The sequence below is a fragment of the Alternaria rosae genome, assembly GCF_020736505.1.
Source record: "Alternaria rosae strain MPI-PUGE-AT-0040 chromosome Unknown BKA58scaffold_6, whole genome shotgun sequence".
In the NCBI taxonomy this organism is placed as follows: Eukaryota; Fungi; Ascomycota; class Dothideomycetes; order Pleosporales; family Pleosporaceae; genus Alternaria; species Alternaria rosae.
Window position 1 is genome coordinate 1,514,696 of NW_025763575.1, and position 20,926 is coordinate 1,535,621.

At 52.0% G+C, this 20,926-nt stretch overlaps 12 protein-coding genes across 12 annotated transcripts; 5 read left to right on the forward strand and 7 right to left on the reverse strand.

Moving 5' to 3' along the window:
- Nucleotides 1-260: 260 nt before the first annotated feature.
- Nucleotides 261-1,618, reverse strand: BKA58DRAFT_340739 (glycosyl hydrolase; the record flags this gene model as incomplete). The annotated part of the gene is made up of 3 exons (XM_046168333.1): nt 1,129-1,618; nt 408-1,062; nt 261-355 (listed from the first exon to the last, which is right to left on the reverse strand). Exons 1-3 carry the CDS (start codon nt 1,543-1,545, stop codon nt 261-263), a joined length of 1,167 nt encoding a protein of 388 aa, XP_046024385.1. The 5' UTR covers nt 1,546-1,618.
- A 1,211-nt stretch (nt 1,619-2,829) lies between these two features.
- Nucleotides 2,830-3,782, reverse strand: BKA58DRAFT_440937 (uncharacterized protein; the record flags this gene model as incomplete). Its single annotated transcript, XM_046173783.1, has 3 exons — nt 2,830-3,017; nt 3,073-3,309; nt 3,359-3,782. 3 exons carry the CDS (start codon nt 3,780-3,782, stop codon nt 2,830-2,832), a joined length of 849 nt encoding a protein of 282 aa, XP_046024386.1.
- A 726-nt stretch (nt 3,783-4,508) lies between these two features.
- BKA58DRAFT_195834 (DNA replication licensing factor MCM3) lies at nt 4,509-7,539 on the forward strand. The gene is made up of 4 exons (XM_046165708.1): nt 4,509-4,713; nt 4,763-4,781; nt 4,829-4,880; nt 4,928-7,539. Exons 1-4 carry the CDS (start codon nt 4,644-4,646, stop codon nt 7,385-7,387), a joined length of 2,601 nt encoding a protein of 866 aa, XP_046024387.1. The 5' UTR covers nt 4,509-4,643; the 3' UTR covers nt 7,388-7,539.
- Nucleotides 7,540-7,855: 316 nt separating this feature from the next.
- Nucleotides 7,856-8,257, forward strand: BKA58DRAFT_402856 (uncharacterized protein; the record flags this gene model as incomplete). Its single annotated transcript, XM_046171749.1, has 1 exon — nt 7,856-8,257. One exon carries the CDS (start codon nt 7,856-7,858, stop codon nt 8,255-8,257), a length of 402 nt encoding a protein of 133 aa, XP_046024388.1.
- BKA58DRAFT_386981 (uncharacterized protein) lies at nt 8,094-9,093 on the forward strand. The gene has a single exon (XM_046170519.1). The coding sequence runs from the start codon at nt 8,361-8,363 to the stop codon at nt 8,700-8,702; it is 342 nt and encodes a 113-aa protein (XP_046024389.1). The 5' UTR covers nt 8,094-8,360; the 3' UTR covers nt 8,703-9,093.
- Nucleotides 8,699-9,570, reverse strand: BKA58DRAFT_195839 (uncharacterized protein). Its single transcript, XM_046165709.1, has 3 exons — nt 9,286-9,570; nt 9,118-9,232; nt 8,699-9,062 (listed from the first exon to the last, which is right to left on the reverse strand). The coding sequence occupies exons 1-3, from the start codon at nt 9,350-9,352 to the stop codon at nt 8,810-8,812; spliced, it is 435 nt and encodes a 144-aa protein (XP_046024390.1). The 5' UTR covers nt 9,353-9,570; the 3' UTR covers nt 8,699-8,809.
- Nucleotides 9,571-10,136: 566 nt separating this feature from the next.
- BKA58DRAFT_195847 (uncharacterized protein) lies at nt 10,137-10,963 on the reverse strand. Its single transcript, XM_046165710.1, has one exon. The coding sequence runs from the start codon at nt 10,912-10,914 to the stop codon at nt 10,225-10,227; it is 690 nt and encodes a 229-aa protein (XP_046024391.1). The 5' UTR covers nt 10,915-10,963; the 3' UTR covers nt 10,137-10,224.
- Nucleotides 10,964-11,475: 512 nt separating this feature from the next.
- Nucleotides 11,476-12,267, reverse strand: BKA58DRAFT_440941 (uncharacterized protein; the record flags this gene model as incomplete). Its single annotated transcript, XM_046173784.1, has 2 exons — nt 11,476-11,933; nt 11,991-12,267. The coding sequence occupies 2 exons, from the start codon at nt 12,265-12,267 to the stop codon at nt 11,476-11,478; spliced, it is 735 nt and encodes a 244-aa protein (XP_046024392.1).
- Nucleotides 12,268-13,117: 850 nt separating this feature from the next.
- On the reverse strand, nt 13,118-13,918 carry BKA58DRAFT_386986 (uncharacterized protein). Its single transcript, XM_046170520.1, has 2 exons — nt 13,313-13,918; nt 13,118-13,185 (listed from the first exon to the last, which is right to left on the reverse strand). The coding sequence occupies exon 1, from the start codon at nt 13,740-13,742 to the stop codon at nt 13,419-13,421; it is 324 nt and encodes a 107-aa protein (XP_046024393.1). The 5' UTR covers nt 13,743-13,918; the 3' UTR covers nt 13,118-13,185; nt 13,313-13,418.
- A 504-nt stretch (nt 13,919-14,422) lies between these two features.
- On the forward strand, nt 14,423-16,958 carry BKA58DRAFT_459334 (Na(+)/H(+) antiporter 1). The gene is made up of 4 exons (XM_046174713.1): nt 14,423-14,880; nt 14,934-15,271; nt 15,323-16,005; nt 16,056-16,958. The coding sequence occupies exons 1-4, from the start codon at nt 14,728-14,730 to the stop codon at nt 16,541-16,543; spliced, it is 1,662 nt and encodes a 553-aa protein (XP_046024394.1). The 5' UTR covers nt 14,423-14,727; the 3' UTR covers nt 16,544-16,958.
- Nucleotides 16,959-17,860: 902 nt separating this feature from the next.
- On the forward strand, nt 17,861-19,030 carry BKA58DRAFT_440943 (oxidoreductase family protein; the record flags this gene model as incomplete). Its single annotated transcript, XM_046173785.1, has 1 exon — nt 17,861-19,030. One exon carries the CDS (start codon nt 17,861-17,863, stop codon nt 19,028-19,030), a length of 1,170 nt encoding a protein of 389 aa, XP_046024395.1.
- A 151-nt stretch (nt 19,031-19,181) lies between these two features.
- On the reverse strand, nt 19,182-20,465 carry BKA58DRAFT_195869 (uncharacterized protein). The gene is made up of 2 exons (XM_046165711.1): nt 20,006-20,465; nt 19,182-19,945 (listed from the first exon to the last, which is right to left on the reverse strand). The coding sequence occupies exons 1-2, from the start codon at nt 20,317-20,319 to the stop codon at nt 19,333-19,335; spliced, it is 927 nt and encodes a 308-aa protein (XP_046024396.1). The 5' UTR covers nt 20,320-20,465; the 3' UTR covers nt 19,182-19,332.
- Nucleotides 20,466-20,926: the final 461 nt, after the last annotated feature.

Here is a 20,926-nt window from a genome sequence, read left to right on the forward strand (position 1 = left end):
GCTGAAAGCCTCCGACAAACCGCATCATACATCAAAATTTATCCAGCATTGCGCCCAGTACAGTCAAAGCCGTGAGACCGTAAGTCGTAGATCGTGAATCCTTGAGCAGCCACCCCGAGAGTTGGTACCAAGACGCCGCGCTTAAGACCCGTTATAAACAAACAAGGGAAAAGAACACAAGCTCTCGACATCCAGAAGAGATACAAGTGCTGCACAGGTACCATATCGAACGTAGAAGATGGAAACAGCATAGCAGCCGATCAAGCAGCAACAACGATCGGCCAGCCATCTTGCCAATCAAGATAGTTGTATCCAAAGAAGAACTGATCAGCTTCATAGCCGACACTCGGACGAACTGCATCAACATTAGCTCGATCCACGTGTATTGCATTCCATCTTCCACTTACCGTAGTGATAGTACATCACGGTCCTCCCATCCTCAAGACTAACCATAACACCCTGTCCACCAGGCGCATAGACATCGCCATGGCTAGCGAGGATAGTCGTACCACCGTTCTCTTCGAGACAACTCTTACCGTCCTGATCATAGAAAGGCCCAGTAGGAACTTCCGAGCGGCAGACGACAACATGGTATACCTGGCCTTCAGGAGCAAGACCCCCGGGCGTGTCAGGCGTGTTGCAACACATGCCCACGCTGTAAAACATGTAGTAAAAGTCCTTTTCTTTCCACATGATAGCACCCTCGGCGACGGTAGCTCCATAAGTACTATTGCGCACCATGTTGTTGATACGGTTGTTCTGCTCGGCCCACCCGCCAAAAGCCATGAGGTCGTCGTGCGAGAAAAGCTCGACTTGGAAGATGTCGTCCCAGAAGGAGCCGAAGGTGAAGTAGATGGGGTTTTTGGGCGTCTCTTGGAAGACGAATGGGTCGATGAGGTTGTACTTGTCGGATAGGGGGAGGCCGATGTCGCCGTGGTCTTGCCAGCTACCGGGCTCGAGGGACTGCGATGTCGCTACGCCGATGGAGGAGTTTTGGAGACCGATCCTGGAGACTGAGTAGTGGCAGTAAAAGGTATCGCCTCGCTTCATCACTGAAGGTGCCTGTACATGTTGGTCAAAATGATGCTTGACAGGTCGAGATTCGGTATATGGACGGAGTGAACTTACCCAGATGTCTTGATCCGGATGAACCTTAATGCTGGTACCGTTGTGTAACAACGCGCCTTCATAGTGCCATGGACCTCCCAGAGATGGTGCGCTCGCGATGGCGATGTTTCCACTAGTGGAGAAACGCCAGTACTTATTGTTCTCATATATGACACTAGGGTCGTGAATCCAAGAGCAATTTCCGCGACATGGCTCTGGGTCTGGATAAAAACCATCGGTTGTCGGACTGCCAGCTTGGGGGTCCTGAGGATTAGAACTTGGGATTGGCTGTGGGCGGGGAACTGGGACTGGGTTTGCGGCTGTGCCCTGTGTGAAGAATGGAATGAAGGTCGCGCTGGTGATTACGAGTGCAGTAAGGAGTGCAGTAGTAATCCTTACTGGACCCGAGTCTCGGATGGTGCTTCCAAAGTGCCTCATGATCGGAAGTGCGTAGTAGTGACAAGTATTCAATTCTAAGGGTGCAGAAGAAATAGAAACTCGAGCGCAGATTTTATACAAGGGATGCGAAATACGTCAGGGGTCACGAACTATCACTTGGAGTTGAAGGCAGCTTCGTTTGCAACCATAACAGAGGGCTGACGCCGCTGCCTATTGCTGACACCCACGATGTAAACAGCGGTGGGATAGGCTTTGAAAAGTGTACTTCTCGTGACCGGGGTAGCAGTAAGAGTTGTACAACGTGGGCGGGGATTGGTCGGCGGAACTCTCGTGCGAGCCCCCACGACCACCTTTCATTGTGTGAAGAGCGCATAATTCCATCATGGGACATCGTTTCTGGAACTAGAAGAGTCAGATGTTCTCTTCACGCCCCTGAGCTTCGGCCTCGTATATACAGCGGTGAGGGGAGTGGTGGCAAGTAAGGCCTAGGCTGGTAACAGTACCCCGTCCGATATGCAGCGCATGAAGACAGTCGTTTGACATCGTCGAGGGTTCTGCCATTTGAGTACCGTGGTCCTATCGCCTGTAAGTACGCGATATCTGAAGGTCGTGTACGTGGTCGGATGCGTGAAGTGCCGATGCTTTAACGATCTCTGCAATACCGTTGGCGGATGTATCACTTGAGTAGTACCAGTGATGTCAGCGGCCGATCCTTTTCTGGGTCTTGTGCGCTGGATATGCGCTCTTCATGGACTAGTTTCGATTTGTTGCCTTATATGGTACCGGAACTTCAGTGGAACGTTGCTCCACCAGATCCAGTGGCCGCCATTGCAGCCAAATGAACGCCAAACGTCTCATTTGCTCCGCAATGCTGGTCATGCCACATGGGAGTTCTTAGTTCTCGACAATGACACCACTGATCATCATTAGTATGCTATGTGGTGGTATTGACACGTACCGGATTTGAGCCAAACCTTCTGGTCGGGCGCAACGTGGCAACAGCCACAACACCGTAGCCGTGTGACAATACATCCTTTTTCAACCAATCCCCTCGATCTTACTCCCCGATGTAAACATATGGATGCATAGTCCCTGTTTTTACACATCGTAGTGCGCAGGGCGTCAGTATCGGTGGAGAGCAGCCGTCCTTACTGCAGTATCAGTGAGACAAGGTCGACATGAAGATTTGCAAGCGCATTGTAGTTTCGGAACGAATTTTATTATTCGAAGATGGCCGCACAAAGACTCTGCACGAGAACCGCACATTCATCCACCTGCCTCTTTCGGTTTTGCGTTCGTATCTTGCCTGTTGCTTACCGGTACCTAGTTGGGCGCCTTGTAGCCTTCAACGTCGGTGCTGTTACTCCATTTCTCGAACTTCTTGACACTTTCAGTGTACGTATCCAACTTCTTGTTGAGGAGGCTGTACGCGTCGGTTCCAACTACGCATCGCATAGGCGGGTCGTCCATGACTGCTAAGTCGTAGAACACCTTGGCAGCCTTAGCCGGGTCTATGAGAAACTGGTCAGCGGCCGTCCCGTATGTAGCACATTGAACATGACGTACCTCCTGCTTGGGAGCCATGGCGCCCTTCAGCCTGCTTCTTGGGATCGACGTCCGCGTAGGCCGGGTTCGATATCTCGCCGAAGTCCATACTGCGACCTGACCAGTCGGTTCGGAAACCACCGGGCTCAATGCAGGTAAACTTGATTCCCCACTCGGGCTTCACTTCTTTCGAAATGGCTTCTGTGAATCCTTCAACTGCCCATTTGCTGGCACAGTAGATGGAGAAGTTAGGAACACCTAGGGACCATTAGCGGTGAATACAAGCATGGTCCAAATGATGACCTACCAATCTGACCGCCGATTGAGGTCACTTGCTGGATGACACCTCCAGACTTCAAGTCTCTCATAGTCTCCATAGCCTTTCTTGTTACATCGATCAAACCAAAAAAGTTGATCTCCATTTGCTGTCTGATTTGTTTCTCCGATAGGGTCTCGAAAGGCCCGTTTAGGCCGTATCCCGCATTGTTGCAAACCACATCGATCTTCTTGAACTTCTTGATAGCCGCATCGAACGCATTGTCGATGGATTCTTTCTTGGTCACGTCGAGATCCACAAGCAAACTGTTCGAATCATTTGCACCCTCGAAAGATAGCTTGGACGAGTTGCGTGCGGTAGCGACGACGTAGTCTCCCTTTTGCAGAACAACCTTGACGAATTCTTCGCCAAAGCCAGTGGAGCAGCCGGTGATGAGGAAAACACGGGGTGCCATGGTGATAATGGTATTATGAGACTTCGGGTAGTGGGGATCTAAAATGATATGCAGATGTTGCGATAAACCTCTCAATCGTTGCAGTGGCTCCTCATATACCTTGGGAATGGAAGACGTCAAGTGCGGCCAGTGTCATTACGTCAGATTCCATCAAAGGTAAGCGTATGGTGTTAGCGGAGTTGAACCGGCGGCGACTACGTATGGGCGAGTCGCCTTAGATCTGCCTTATACCATGTTGGCAACGTCTGCAGACCGGCGACGGTAGCTCGTTCGGGAACATGGTGGGTGACGTCGGCCGACATGGTAATGATATCTCCGGTTAAGACCGTTCTGCATCTGCTCCACACGCTGCATTCACAATGCTCCGAGATCACGTTTCTGGGGAGAGACATCCACAGCCTTGAGCGCTGAAGAGAACTCACGGAAGTATAGCTGCGAAGCTGTTGTGAAGCTGTTGTCGGCACGCCCGCACCTTCTTATTGCAGGGGATTTGCAACGCTGGTTGCAGAGGATGGCAGAGCGTGTCCAATTCAAACAGGCATATAGGTGAGATGGACAATAACTATACAGTATAAACACGACGTGGGGGGCTGCAAGCATTTGCGCATGAAGGTTGGAGAAGACGATTGCCGTCAGGCTGAAAGAGGATGGATAATGGGGAGGAACGCGTGACGGAAAGAGACTAGCGTTCGACGCGAATTGATGTCGCGAAACTGGTGCCCCTCGAAGCCCTCACCGCAGCAACAGCCCAAACAATACACCCTTCATATACCCACTTCGAACACCCCCGCTTACGCAGCACTAAACTTCTTTTTTTGCAGCGATTAGTCACTCCCTACCCCGAGAGTCACATAATACAGCATGGCCGAGGTCATCAGAGACGAGGAGGTGCGCAGGCGCGTGCGACTTGCGCAAGAGTTCCTCGACCCAGGTATGCCAGGCCGACTCTTGAAATGATACAAATACTAATCATAGTGCAGACGATGTCTCCAGGCGAAGGTATGCAGCAATCGTCTACTCCATAGAGCGCCCACTGACCGCTCCAGCTACCGAGCAGACATTCTGGTGATGCTCAATCGGGGACTACGAAGACTCACAGTAAGTGCAACACGCAGAGCAGCCATGCGCATACTTATCGTATTCAGGTCAGCATAGACGAAATCCGCTCACACAACCGCGAACTCGCCGACGGCCTCCTCAACTCGCCCTTCGAATTCACAGAAGCCTTCGACCGCGCCCTCAAAGACGTTGTACGCACATTCACCGACCGACCAAAGTCCGAGACAAGCGACGATGTGGTATACTATTGCGCGTATATTGGCAGCTTCGGCGAGTACTCGTGCAACCCGCGCACTCTGGGCTCAAACCAGCTGAACCACATGGTGTCGCTCGAGGGAATCGTCACCAAGACGTCTCTTGTGCGGCCCAAGGTGGTCAAGAGCGTGCACTACAACGAGAACAAACAAAAGTTCCATTCGCGAGAGTACAGAGATCAGACCATGACTACCGGCGCTGCGAGTACGAGCGTCTACCCGACCGACGACGGTGAGGGCAACCCACTCGTCACTGAGTATGGCTACTGCATCTACCGCGACCATCAGACTATTTCCATCCAAGAAATGCCCGAGCGTGCCCCTGCTGGTCAGCTACCGCGCTCCGTCGATGTCATCCTGGACGATGACTTGGTCGACCGTGTGAAGCCTGGAGACCGCATACAGCTGGTCGGCATATACCGCTCACTCGGTAATCGCAACGCTGGTGCCGGGAGCTCGACTTTCCGCACGTTGATCCTAGCTAACAACGTGATTCTCCTCTCCTCCAAGTCCGGCGGTGGCATTGCTCAGGTTTCCATCACCGATACCGATATCCGCAACATCAACAAAATATCAAAGAACAGGCGTGTTTTCGAACTCCTATCGCAATCACTGGCTCCATCTATCTACGGGCACGACTATATCAAAAAGGCAATTCTGCTGCTCCTTCTGGGAGGACAAGAAAAGAACCTCGAGAACGGCACCCATTTGAGAGGAGATATCAACATTCTCATGGTCGGTGATCCCTCAACTGCCAAGTCGCAACTGTTGCGTTTCGTTCTGAATACCGCTCCGCTTGCCATTGCCACAACTGGTCGTGGTTCGTCTGGTGTCGGTCTCACGGCAGCTGTCACATCAGACAAGGAGACGGGCGAGCGGCGTCTTGAGGCTGGTGCCATGGTTCTCGCTGACCGTGGTGTCGTCTGTATCGATGAATTCGACAAGATGTCCGACGTCGACCGTGTAGCTATCCACGAAGTCATGGAGCAACAGACCGTTACCATCGCCAAAGCTGGTATTCACACATCGCTCAATGCTCGTTGTAGTGTCATCGCAGCTGCCAACCCCATCTTCGGTCAGTACGATATCCACAAGGACCCGCATCGCAACATTGCTCTTCCGGACTCTCTGCTATCGCGTTTCGATTTGCTGTTCGTTGTAACAGACGACATCGAAGATGCACGCGACCGTCAAATTTCTGAGCATGTCCTTCGCATGCACCGTTACCGCCAGCCTGGTACTGAGGAGGGCGCACCGGTCCGTGAGGAAGGAGCTCAGCTCCTAGGTGTTGGTCTTGAGACTGACGCTGATGCCAATCGCCCAACGGAAGTCTACGAGAAATTCAACCCCATGTTGCACTCCGGTGTTACAATAACCGTCGGACGTGGCGCGAACCGAAGGACTGAAGTCCTCAGCATACCCTTCATCAAGAAATACATTCAATATGCGAAGCGCGAAAAGCCAATCCTCACCAAAGGTGCCGCAGATCATATTGTAGCAACATACTCTGCACTACGAAACGACGAGCTAGATGCCGGTACCCGCCGTACTTCCCCCATCACCGCACGTACCCTCGAAACACTCATCCGTCTTTCCACTGCCCACGCAAAGGCGCGTCTGTCGAAGCGGGTAGAGCAGAAGGATGCAGATGTTGCAGAACAGATCCTCCGTTTCGCGCTATTCAAAGAGGTTGTCGAGGACGACCGCCGCAAGCGAAGACGGACGGTCCGCGATCCAGACGCCATGTCTACAGATGGAGAGTCATCCGGCGGCGATGACGAGGACGGCGACGAGCAGGAAGCCACACAATCTCGCCGAACCGGTGGGCCATCAACCCGCAGCCAGCATTCAGAGACCACGCGCACTCCAGCGGCTGAGGAGGAAGGCGGGGAGGAAGACGACAAAGAGGACCTCTACAATGTCACGCCGAGGACCCAACGCACGATCAACCGAACACAGTCCTCCCGCGCCGGTCAATCGTCACAAGTCAGCGCTGCCTCTTCACAACCTGAGTCTCAACTACCCGCTACACAAACCGAATCGCAGGAATCGCAAGGTATTACACCAGCACGTCTGCAGGTGTTCCAAACAGCACTTGGTCAGCTCATCGATGGTCCGCTGTTTGCAAACGATGCTGCGGATGTAGAGCCGCTTGTCGCCGCTGTGAATGCAAGACTCGGCGGTGGCAATGGGCGTGAAGCCTTCAACGAGGACGAGGCTGAGAAGGCACTTGAAGCTCTTAGCGAGAGGAACAAGATCATGTACTCTGGAGGTATCGTGTATAAGATTTAGAGAGCTTGGCTTACGATTGGATACATGATCGAATGTGGATATGATGCGATGATTATCGATTTTGCTGTCTGTCAGAATCCCCGTGGCGTTTAGTTAGGACCCAGGTTTACAAGCGCTGTTCAATGATTCTTTACTGCAATCTCCAAGTATGCTTCCACAATAGCACGATCAAGTGTTGAGGTCCGAATCTTTACCGAAACCCTTGAGGATGTTCTTCACGACATCTTCCACCAGTTAGGCAAGACACATTTGCGGACTAGAACGCTCGGCGGCCGACGTCAATGAAAAGGGTTTTAGCAAAAAGATGCCGAACGAGAGATGCCGAAATAGCATTAGGCATCCCAGCACCAGGCACCCTGAACACAAAAGGAGATTGTATGTCGGTCCTCTAAAGTCTGGCTTAACCGTCATCCTTGTGGGCTGACAGCTGTAGAACTGATACTTCGCAAATCGGCGGATGTACCAACCATGCGCCTCATCATCCCCATCTTCATCTTGTTCACATCCACTACCACACGCGCCGAACTCGACACACGCACAGGTTACGACGCCTCCAACTCAATCGCACCAAACCACCACCGTTGCATCTCACCTACAACACAATCCATCTCACACTGCTGCTCGACCGCCGACACCTGCCTAGGAGACACCCTCTGCCTAAACCAATTCGGCACCCTCTATGTCGGCAGCTGCACGATCAAAGACTGGAAGGACGGCGCGAACGGAAAAGGGTCGTGTCCGAAATACTGTGCCAACGATGGAAGCGACATCGGACTATGCAGTTGGAACAATGGCTGGGAGTTTTGTTGCGGTTTGCTAGGGAAAGGGAGTGAGGGGTGTTGCAAGGGGGGAGAGGTTCAAGTTGGATAGGAATGCAACGAATGAGTTTGCGGTTCAGAGACCTTGGAATGCGGATGCGGTGGCTGAGTCGGTGACTCCGTCGTCTACGGCGGTTGCGTCGCAGTGTCCTACCATGCCTGTCAACGGCACCGGTGATGGCAATGAGAAAGAGAATAAGCCCCCGGCGTCGCAGATCGGTCTCGGAGTCGGTCTTGGGGTTCCTCTGCTTATCGCGCTTAGTCTGCTGTTTTGGGAGAACAGGAAACGGCGGCTTTTGGAGGCGAGGTTGGAGATGTCTCAAGGCGAGCTGCTGGTCGGGCATGCACATGCGGGCTATGTAGCTTCTGGTGGAGGCAAGCATAGAGCGTATGTAGGCGTTGAGAGCCACGAGGTCGATGGATCAGAACGAAGGAATGAGTTGCCGTCTGATCGACCGCTGTATGAGTTAGCGCAAGTTGGCACACAGCTTTCATGATGAACACAAGGGAGTTTGAATCTACAGCGAACAGAGTGTCATCGATATTTATTTCATGTATTGGTCATATCATCATCTCTTTGTACATCCCAACATACCCTGCTCCTTTATACAGGAGAGTCCTGCTTAGCGAACTGCCTCGCAAGCGCCTCAATGCTATCCACAATCCTCTTGAACTCATCCTTCTGCTCTCCAGCAAGCTCTCCGCCATCCATAGCGGCATCGTCATCTTGGTTGCCCCACTGGATCTCCATTGTGTTGAAGTCGACCTTGGTGTCTAGGCCGTAGACGTCCTTGCTGGGATGCGAAGGGAAGCCGCGGAGTGTGGAGATGAGAGACATGAGCTCCTTGACATCGTCTCTGCCATAGGGTTAGTAAGAGGCCTTTGGAATGGATTGAAGTGTAAGGGACGTACTGTGGTACATCACCCTTCTTCTCTGATGACTTGGAGTTGCCGTTGTAGTTGGACATGCGGATACTGGCTGGGCGGTTGGGCTCGCCGATGACCTCGATCATGTGTGCGGGTGCGCCTGTGTATCATGTCAGTACGAAAGCTGTGTTCCTTCCAAATCAACGAACCTACCGGAGAAAGGCTTGCTAAGGACAACCTGGAACTCTCCAGAAGGCGGGGGTGCGACCATGCGAGGCATCTTGATGTGTAGTTTGTGTGGATTGATGTAAAAGGTATGGAGAAGTTTGAAGCTTTCGAGTTACAAACTGCGTAACTTGATAATTGTTTCGATTGGAGTTGGTAGATGAAGTTTCAAGCGGGGTGCAAAGCGTGGTGAGGGGAGGTTTTGTAGCAAATGCCATATGCCATCATCGCATGCAGGTACCCACACTAGTTTTGTTCTTGATGTCATGATGAATCGCGACTGCCGATGTGGACCGCGAAAGTTTCCATTTCATTTCTCCACCTTTTGCGATGAGTCGTCTGAACGGCGATGCGACGGTAATGTTGGCCCTCAAATTCTGCAGGTGGTTTTGCTCGAGATCGTGTGTAGTCGCGTTGTCGCGTAACGCGTGCGCGTGAACACGGGGTATGACATCACCAGTCCTTCGCATGTCTCTACGCAACTTCGACACATGTTTGTTCGTGTCAATGTCTCTTTGTTTGAGGCAATATTTCGACACTATGCAGTAGCAACTTTCCAGGCCTGTTCTAGCTGCATCAAAGAAGCTCGGTCCGACGAAGCTCTACATCCTCCCCGCATTGGATCATTGCTTTACCATCTCGATCAAATATCCCGGGCTCATGTGGCTGACCTTGACTGGACAGCACAAGTTTCAAGATCATATCAGCCAGCTCTTTCGGAAGTTTCTTACCCACCACTCGATATACGTTGAGCTTGGTTTCAGTGTACGCATGTCTCTGCAGAAGATCGAGTACTACCGCAGAATTAACACGTACACATCCTCGTTCTCTTCGAGCGCTTAGTGTGGACGTAGGAATGTAGTCGCAAAGGTTGTATTAATCGCAGAAACGGCGAATAGACTGACAAAGATAGGCTGCATCGGGCTGTCATGCTTGCGCGTCACCCTCGTTTCTGCGGTGAATTCTGCGACGTCGTTTTATCGACTGTAGAGTCTTCTTGAAGATGCGGTCGATTTGACGATTCGCGTGTTGATGAGCCTCATTGTAGAAGAATGGAAAAGATCCATGCAGGCAGTCAAGTTTCGCATAGACGCAAAGGTCCAGTGCTGGTAGCTCACCATCCTCGGCGACAGTAATGCGTTCAATCATGGCCAGCATTCGCGGAAAGAAGACGGTTTTAAATACATGCTGATATTCCTCCAAGCGTTCGTCCTGGGGGTAAATTTGCGAACGATGCAACGCCGTACGCATCCTGTCTTTGAGATAGCCAGCGCATGCTTTGGCGTTCCATGGTATATGTGTTTGAAGTAGCGCTAGAAAATCTTCATGTGTAATATCTATGCTTGCGCGCAAAGAGTAAGCAGAGTAACAGTTGCGCAAAGAAGCATCACATGTACCGACGGCAAATGGATTTTCATTCGATCTGTCATCACAAGGAGAGTGCAGCACTTGTTCGAGCGTCGGGGTATCGAGGGAGGCAGTCACACGTAACTGCCTCAAAGGCTGCCATATCTTGAGGTTGAAAGCACGATATGCAATAGACTTTCGGGATTTGTGGGAAACTCGCTGCTCGCTGGCGTCTAGCTGTTTTTGCGCCGGGCGGAAAGTTCGCGTCATCGTCACGACTAGCTTTTCTAGCTTATGGGTATGTGTAGATCCGTTATCTTCGGGCGTGTGTTATATCGAGACCTCGACCAAAGCGAATGTAGCCAAGTATGAATGGTGGTGAGATTTTAGCACGACCCTTGATCGTTGGCGCCGGTCGTGCCGCAATGTTGCACAGGGCACATAAGCTGACTTAATACTTCTTGCAATATCCTCCCACAAAAGCTTACGTTTGTTGCAACGTCTTGTTGCCGGGCTGTTAGTGTTATGTTGAGAGCTGTGCTGCGTGGTCGATGCAAACAGCGGGGTATGGGGTTGTCGTGAAGCGCGCTAGCTCAAGTGGCAGCTACGACAGTAAAGCTAACATTACCAGACCATGAATACATGCACAACTCGGGGTACTTAGTCCATGCGATAAACTTTGTGACCGCTCCAAGACATGCAATATCATTGAGAAAATTACGGAACTGGCATTGAATGGCTATTGGGTATAATAAATTTGAACTGGATCTGTCTCACACTCGCGATTCCGACCCTACCATCAACCTGCGGCCGATCATGGTGTAATTCATCTCATGTAATCTTCGCCTTGCCAGTTGACGCTCCATCCTCCTGTGCTACCACACCTTCCTTCCCATCGCCCTCGACCTTTCCTGGCTTCGCGAAGGCAGCACCAAGCAGATGCATCGGGTTATTCATCCTGGTCATCATAAGATAGAGCAGAGTAAGTCCTGTGACAACAACTTCGTCTCTCAGAGCCTCTGTAACCTCCTCTCCTGTCTTCTCAAAGTAGAAGTTTCCGACTTGCTTCATTGCCCATAAATTGACACTGAACTTGGCGATAGATTCCTGGGTCGTGGAGTTAATGCATACGAAGTCCCAAACTTTCATGGTAGAGTTGGCTGTCCAGGTGATGGGGATGCCGTTAAGCGCATGCGAGAGGTAGTTGTACTTGGTCTTCCACCGTTTCAGTGGCTTCAAAATGACTTCTTGGCCATGGATTATGCAATCGCCACTGATGGAGAAATTGTCTAAACGCCGGAGTACTGAGTCAGAGAATGCCTTACATGTAATATAAGTAGACTTACGGATGGTGCCTTTTGCGATGATTGTGTGATCTGTTGCGCGCTCGAAGCGCAACTGAGGCTTTGCAGGGCGAAAATGCTGAACGTAGAGCGGCGTGAGCTGTTGATCAGCGCCTTTAGAAGCTACTATGTTGCGGAACTTTGACCAGGCAAAATCGACTTGGAGCGTGAGACCGCCTGGGGAAAGAGGGCTCATGAACTGAGCGGATTCACCGGGCTCTTGTGATGCCGGTTTCGACGGCAGAGAAGTGTTGGGAGGTAGTTCAGTATGAGTAATCATGTTGTGCTAGGAGATGCCTTTTCTTTCGATGTCGGAACGTGGGAGACAAGCCGCAACGGTCGTTATATAGAATCGAAAGTTGCCAAGGCGCGGTCACCCGGAGCTGGTCAAACGGTGAGGCGAAGGTGAAGACGCGCACTTTCGAAAAGGGAGTTGAAAACGCGCACTAGAGGTGATTTCGATGTGCGTGATATATGTATTCGAGTTTGCGTAGTGTCAACATCGTGCGGCTGTATGCCTTGCTTAGCCACTCTTCTGGCTTTGGACGCCTTACCATGCATCGATATCTCCTATTAAGGAATAGTGCTTAGCAGAACATGGCGAGGTAATACAGCGCAGCACATGCTCAATACCGATAGAAGTATATGGGCTATCTTATGAAGGCTCAGCTGAGGACCCAGAATCTCGAAGGCTGATCTGGGTGTCGATAAAACCTATCTGTGAGTACAGCTGGTGGAAAGAGGCCGGGAGTGCAGCTGTACAGTGGCAGGTGGGCCCACTTAAGCGAGATGTCGTCATAGCTCACGGCCACCACTCCGTCGACACCCACAACCCACTCAGCATGTCAGGATCTCCACGCTCGCAACGACAAGAATAATTTCCAGTGTACTGTATGGCAGATTGTGAAAGAGTTGGGAGGATCTCGGTGCGCCTATCAGCCATGGCGCAGACGAGCGGTCAAAGCAGCCCAAGCGCGGGATGCACCGCGGACAGGACTTACACTCCCCAGCATTCTCAACTGGCTACCAACCAGCATAGCACACTGACCTGCTCGCAGGTATCGCATCGGTTTCAACAAACCTCAGATCCTTCGTAGCAGGAAAGGAGCTTGTCGACTATGCTGCATGACACCGCCTCTTCCAGACTTCGACCGGCGTCATTGCTCCACGCGAAGAAGATCTCCAGCTGGTATCGTGAGTAAGTTAGTGGGATATCTTCCGCCGACGGCTCAGACAGCAGTTTCGAGGCGGCTTCGAAGCGGGTCGCTTCTAACGCTGCGCTGTTTGAGTGATTCGGCAATACGGCAACTGATGCCCTCTCGCAGTACGAACCACAATTCTCAATCACTAAAACACACCAAACGATCGTGGTCTCACAGATTAATCAATGATGTTAGAGTACTTGGCTGTATCGCCGGGCGCACTGAGCCTTCATCCCGCTCGCGTCAAGGGATCGTTACCCGTATGATGTGCAGCGCGGCAACAGAGAGACTCAAGTACCGCCCAGCTCTGCCAACAAAGTTGAGTGCTTCTTCTAGCTGGGCCTATCGCGCGTCCAGAGAAAATCAAAATGCTGGGCGATACCCATAATCTCCCACGCCTACAATGGGTGACGATTACTGATGATGCTCGTGCGGACGCGTCCCCAAGCCAAGTGTCGATCTGAATGCCACAGCTGCAGGACAAAGATCTGCAAAGGAGGCTCTGCTGCTGCGTTGTCGCAATGCACAACATCACTACTGGGTGTCGCTTCATTGCCTAGCAGGGTTTGTTCTGTATTTGGCACAGCGGACTTGGCGGACTTGGCAGGGAAACTCTGTGCAGAGCCACTAATCTCCGCCAAATCGAGAAGCCCATCGGCAATGTCATGTTGAGACGCTTGCCGAGCCGCAATGCTCACAGCCGAACAAAAAAACCTGCGCTGTTCTGTGTTCCTCATTTGCGCCAATCACCACGTACAAGGTCAACCTGTCTCAACAGCTCCTGTGTCTCAACCTTGAATGTTTCCTCCACGTCCAAAGGTGTAACATGACAGGGTCAAAGGGAGCCTTAAGGCGGAAAGTCCCACACGTCGCGTTCGAAGCTAGCGCTACAGGTGAGCTTGGCACCATCCGCCATAGTCGATTGACCGCTTGGCTCCGGTCGTAAGCCTCCTAATGGCGGGAGTGGCTGCTAAGCCAAGAATGTCCTGGCGGCTGCTGTTTCAAGTCAAAGAAGTGCATAGTGTCCGTGACGCGTGTAAAGATATGAAGTAACAAGGCTCAGCACCCAAGAACTTGGAAATCGAGGCTGGCATTCCCTATCACTGTGCTCGCAATTCTCTCCGAACCAGCCCCGGAAATCCCTCGTTCTCCATCTTTTTGTACTTGCTTATATTGGTTTTAATCGACTTGTAAATACGGCTGGTCTGCTATTTACAGTTACTCGCTCTCGCTGGTCGTCTTCATTCCTCACCCCTTTCTTCAACCCTTATTGTCGTTCCTTCCGCGCATGAATCCTTGAAATATTTTCCTCCCGTCTTTTCCGATCTTCGCCTACGGGACTCTTCACCATGCCCTCCCTCGATGTTAGCGAGCTCAACATCGTCATCGCCGTCCTAGGTACATTCGACAAATCGAAATCGAGTGAGCAGACACTAATGTACGACTGCAGGCGCTTTCATCGTTCTATATGGCTTCATTTCCGTCAAAATCAAGCAAGTGTGGTATCTTGGTGAAGCTTGTAAGTCCACAACTGCCCAATGCAGCGCCGTCATGTCTTGAAATCAGTGAACTCATCCTTTCCAGTGCCTGCTGTTCTTATCGGTATCATACTAGGACCGATAGCTGCCAGATTCCTAGATGCGGAGAAATGGGGCTCTGCTGCTGAGGGGCAGCAAGAAGCCATCACTCTGGTAAGCACAAATTCACAAACTGCCAATATTGAACCCTGCTGAATATCACATAGGGCATGTGCCGAATCGTCATTGGTGTCCAGCTGGTCATCGCCGGATTCCAACTCCCTGCCAAGTACCAACAAACCCGGTGGAAGGAGATGGCGATCTGCCTTCTCCCTGTGATGACAATCATGTGGATCTGCACTAGCTTGTGCATTCTCGTCACAGTTCCCAAGCTTTCGTTCTTGGCTGCGCTTGTTATCGGATCTTGTGTCACTTGCACTGATCCTATCTTGTCGCAAGCCGTGGCCAAGGGTCCTTTTGCCGACAAGTTCGTCCCTCGTGCGCTGCGAGAGATCATCTCGTCGGAAGCTGGTGCCAACGATGGCTTCGGTTTCCCTTTCCTGCTGTAAGTCGCACAAAGTTCAGCCACAAGGAACTTTTCTGACAGGTTGAACAGTTTGGCTACGTACCTCATCCGCCATGCCGACCTCGAAGGTGTCAAGTTCAAGAGCGGCATCGAAGGCGTCAAGGAAATCGCCGAACGCGCAGTCAACATGCTCTCCAAGCGTAGCGAAGAAGGAGTTGGCCGTCTCGGTGGCGGTGTTCCTATGGCAATGGAACAGTGGATTGTTGAGGGATGGCTATACATCATCCTCATGTCCGTTGTGATCGGTGCCCTCCTCGGCGCCGCCAGTATGTTCGCCATTAAGTTCTCCCTGCGCAAGAAGTGGATCGACTCCGAGAGTCTCCTGCTCTGGCCCATGGCTGTCGGCTTGTTCACCATTGGCGTTTGCGGTGCGCTCGGTACCGACGATCTTCTCGCTTGCTTCGTCGCCGGCAACGTCATGAACTGGAACGGAATCTACCTTGAGGAAACCGAGAAGCGCCACGACGAGGTCAACAGCTGTTTCGATGTCATCCTCAACTTCGGTGGTTTCATGTACATCGGAACCATCATCCCATGGGCCGAATTCCACTTGCCAGACGTCACTGGTATCACCTTCGGAAGGCTCATGATTCTCGGCTTCCTCATCCTCGCTTTCCGTCGTATTCCGGCCATTTTCCTGATGTACAAGGTCATGCCCGACGTTGTCAAGGACTGGAAGGAGGCGCTGTTCATGGGATATTTCGGACCCATTGGTAAGTTGCCTAGATACTTTCAGAAGATGACACAAACTAACGCTTGTTAGGTATCGGAGCTGTCTTCTACGTCGAGCACACACGTCACCTTTTCCCCAAGCCAGGCGAGGCCGAAACTGAGGAAGAAGAGAACCTTGTCGCAGCCATGATCCCAGTCGTCTATTTTCTCGTCATCTTCTCCATTGTCTTCCACGGCCTTTCCATCCCCGCACTCGATGCTTTCTACCGTTACAAGAAGATCCCAGCGATCGAAGAGTCTGAGCCCGCGGAGATTCGCGTACGATCTATCCACGAGGCCCTTCCCAAGAACACCAGGATGGACTCCAAGCGCGGCTCGGTCTACCAGCACAACCGCTTCTCTCGTCCAGTTTCCATGGGTCCTGGCCCAGAGCTGTACAGGTGGAACAACCAAGTCAGGGATAGCGACGCTACGTTCAGGTCAAACTCCCAGGTGGAAGCCGTGGATTACGCACAGAAACTGCAAAGCATCCGCTTCCAGGAAGACTATGCTCATGAGAAAGCAAACCTGGGCCGGTAGATTGGTGTAAGCCGAGGCATTCGATATGTCGCTCTCCCAAGTGGCTAACCCTATCTTTGGTGGAAGGCCCGTCAAGGGGCAATTAGAAAATTCGGTACGCGCCAAGGTTCAAGCAGAGGATGTGCACAGAAGGGAGGGGGGCCGTTGGATTGATGTATTGGATGGATCGCTCGCTTTAGGCTTGGATAACAATAAGGGTTGCTCCCTATCATTTGCATTTACTATGCTTTTTGTCACTCGTTTAGACCTGTACAACATAGACTGACGTCGATTTACGCGTATTCATCCGCACGCCAGTCTGACAGCTACGCCCACGTTCACCAACCCTCAAGTGCACTCTGCGAAGCTATCTCACCACAATCTTCAAGATACCAATGCCATGAGAACCCGACGAGAACCTCAGCTCCGAAACCCAGAGACCCAGTTCCCCAGACCCCGATGTCAGTGTCCATTCCCCTGTCGTTCACTGCCCAATCCGAAACATGCCAAGTGCGCCGCGGTGGAATCGCCAAGCCTGTCATTGCCGTGTTACCCGTGCCGATTTTCCGCTGTCCCTGTCACTTTCCTCTCCTTAATGCCTGCCGCCCCGGAAAGTCTATTCGTACAGTTTGAGTATCAGGACTTCAATCTCAAACGTCTTGGGAGATTCAGTCTTTGTTCCCGATGAAAGAGGAGGTCATAATATGAGGATTATGTGTATGTGCTGGATTGGGTATAGCGTGCGCTGCGGTCTGATCGGTCCGACTCCACATTTCCGCTCCGCGACCAGTGTGCGGAGGTGGTGAGTGTGAAAGGAGGGTTGGGAGGCATGTCGGAGTGTATTGGGAATGAGTTGGAAGATGGTAGGCTGATGGGATACCTTTTCTTGTCATTTTCATCTCTTTCTCATGCCCGAATTCTCGATCTGCAGGGCTCGCTATTGTTGTGCTTTCTTTCAGCCAATGACGACGTATGGCGATCTTTACCGTAATGGTCGGTGTCGCTTTATCATCACTTGCTTGGTCAGCTCTTCACCAACTATGGGATGGACAACTCCTTTGTGCTAGAGTACGCAAGTATCGAGAGTAGTCACGCGATTCCAGACTTAGTGTTGTCAGTTTTCGTCATGTCCGAGAGCATGTCTCTATTGCAATAGGCTCGTTGCATTGGTAAGTTGTGGTGCATCGGCTATACGAAGTAACACCATAAACATCATACTGAGGGTTTATGGGCAATACGCGATGGATCACGAAGTCGAATTCGGCTATATGCGAAAGGCATATAGCCCGTCGAGGTAATTTACGAATAATCCAGCAAACCCATTCGATTTCACTCAATATGTCACCAATACGCGTTGCCCTCGTTGGTCTATCGTCATCTGCAAAGGTCACCTGGGCCGCAGACGCTCATCTCCCATATCTGCTCTCTCCTCGTGGCAAGAAGCACTACCGGCTTGTCGCTCTCCTCAACTCCTCCACTCAAGCCGCAGAAGCAGCCAAGAAAACCTTCGCACTTCCCGAAGATGTAAAGGCATATGGCGACCCAACCATCCTCGCCGGAGACCCAGAGATTGACCTCCTCGTCGTATGCACCCGTGTCGACATACATTCTTCTGTCGCCGAACCGAGCCTCAAAGCAGGGAAAGCAGTGTACATCGAATGGCCGATGACGCAAGATCTTGCCAGCACGATGAACCTCGCGGAACTCCTGCACAAACCTCGGAATAGTATCATCGGCCTCCAAGGACGCGTCGCCCCAATCACCCTTCGACTCAAAAACATTCTAGCCACGAATACCATAGGGAAAGTGCTCAGTAGCCAAGTCCGCGCATTCGGCAACTTGGTGCAGCGGGACACTCTTCCAGCGTCTCTGGAGTATTTTGCGGAGAGAAAGGTGGGAGGACATCCAATCAACATCCATTATGGCCACATGATCGACTACGTGCACGAGGTACTTGGTGGATGGGAAGAGTCTCATACAACAATGCAGATCCAACGACCAGAGTTGAAGCTACGAGGGGCTGACGGAAGAGTCGACAGGATCGTGAAGAGTGACGTACCAGATCTGATATCAGCACACGGGAGGCTCAGCACTGATAAAGGCATCACGGTACCCGGAGCTACGCTTACAGCTTCTTTTCGCCTTGGTCAGCCTTTCAAGGGAGAGCCGGGGTTCGTGTGGTATATCGCTGGTGAGACGGGTGAGTTGCGCGTTACTGCGCCAGGCCCTTATCTCATGTCTGGTGACTCTTACGACGGCCCTATTACTGTTGAGCATCATGATTACGCGACTGACGAGGTGCGGGAACTGGGCTGGGATTGGCCAGAGTGGCAGAAAGAGTTGGGCCTTCGGGCGAGGAGCGTGGCGGAGGTGTATGAGAGGTACGCAGAATGGGTTGAAGGTGGGATGGGTAAGGTGGTCGTAGGGAGAGAGTGGCCGAGCGTGGTGGATGGAGTGGCGCTGATGAAGGAGTTTGATGAGATTTATAAGGAGTTCGACAGGATGTGAGATGGAGTAGCATTTCACTCTACACCGTGAGATAGTTAGAAGGTGGTGCCAATTACTGTAGTAAGGCATATTAACATTCCGCAATCGAAGTTCATCGATAGTGTCGGGCCTGTGAGATTCGGCGCCGTAACATCTGGTAATGGACTGAGCGATCTTGTCTGCACGAGCAACAAAAACGAGACTGGTTGACTGACAGTTATATATCATACAGGTCTGCGTAGGATCATATATTCGAGACAACATCGTAATATCATATGCGCTATTCCTCTTTTGCGCCCACCCATTCGTTTGAAATTTTGTCGCTATCTAGTATATGTCGTGCCAGCTGGTAGCTCTACCGGTGCTCTATCGGCAGGCACTTCCGATACAGGACTGACCGCATACCCGTATTTCTCAGTTGCCGGTCCCTGCGTATACGTCTGATTTGAGTCCATTTCGCCAGGAGAGCCAGCTGGATACGTAGGCGCGGTGTGCGAATTGGCGGGTTCATATGGATTCCGCTTGCCGTTCTTGTTTCTGCGCCAGAAGAGAAATCCAGCCAGACCGAGTATAGCAAGTCCACCGACTATTCCACCAACCAGGCCGCCTATCGCGCCACCTGAGAGACCGGACGCTTTGTCCTTTGTCGCGATCGGCGAAGGGGCCGAGGCAGCCGTTGTTTGTGCTCCTCCAAACGGCGAGGTAGTAGCAATGGGTTGTCCGGATGCGCTCGGACTTGCTGACGACGCAGCTGCGGTGGTTGGCGCAAGTGCTTGTAGAGCAGACAAGCTGATCGCGTACGTAGGAGCCGAAGGGCGAGCCAATATGAGAGACTGCGCTGTTTCGTTTACGGCGGTCGCGTTGAGAGAGATGAGAGGGTTGTCTAGTTTACTCCAGCAGATGTTCGTCTGGTCTGCTGTTTCCGTACACGTCTCGCTAGGCCTTGTCAGCTACATGCGCAATGTTGAGTATTGCAGCGGTCAGAGGTTTTCTCACCTTGACTTTAAGCAGCAAAAGGTATTGATGCCAGTCGAGCAAGCCTGTTGACTGCCCGAGGGCGTTTTCTTATCTCCTCCATCGCAGTCTGAACTAGGTCCCCAGCACACAGCATCTGGACTCCCTGGTATGCAGCAATAATACTTTTCCGTCCGGTCGTCGAAGGCGCAGACCGATGGCGCGTCACACGCGAATGCAGACTTGGGACACGCCCTCACATCACCAATTCCATCGTTGCCGGCGAAGAAAAATTCGGTGAAGGCGCCACGCACTGGCAGCGTGGTTGCGAGGAGCAAACAGACTGTCGACAACATCTCCCCGCGTGTTCGATTGAGTGCGTGTTGAGTATGGTAATGATTTGTGGACTACGACCGTAGGCGTGGAAGTGATCGTCTACAGCATTATGAGAGAATGGTGAGCCCTTCGGCGAATTTCCTTAGCTGTGGAGAGGTTAGGCCACCCATCATTCCAGTCGTGCCATAGCCACGATACGCCGTGCCCAAGAGGCCGGGGGCTGCATCCAGACGCGAATCATGCTGTGTTGGTGCCTTGGTTCGGCGACGTGAGAGGCAGTGTCGGCGTTATAGCCATAGCGCGACTTCGTTGCTCATCGTTTCTGCATGTGGTTCATGGCTAGCTTGGAAGGCCCGGATCGTAAATTCACAAACGCAGAACAAGAGACAAGGCGCATGCTGGGAGACCGATGGTCAATAGAAGGTACTAGTAATTGGTTGGCAAAGAAGCTGCCCGTCGTGGATGTGTAGCTCGTGGAAGCCGGCGGTTGCAACGAAAAGGCGTCCAAGGTACCCGTCGACGGCGCGTGCGTACCGCGTCGTAATGTCGGCATCTTCCGAGTCATCCCACCTGAGTCGCGAGCGCGCGTCCCCTCATCTCTTCCCCAACGTACCGCACCAGCCACAT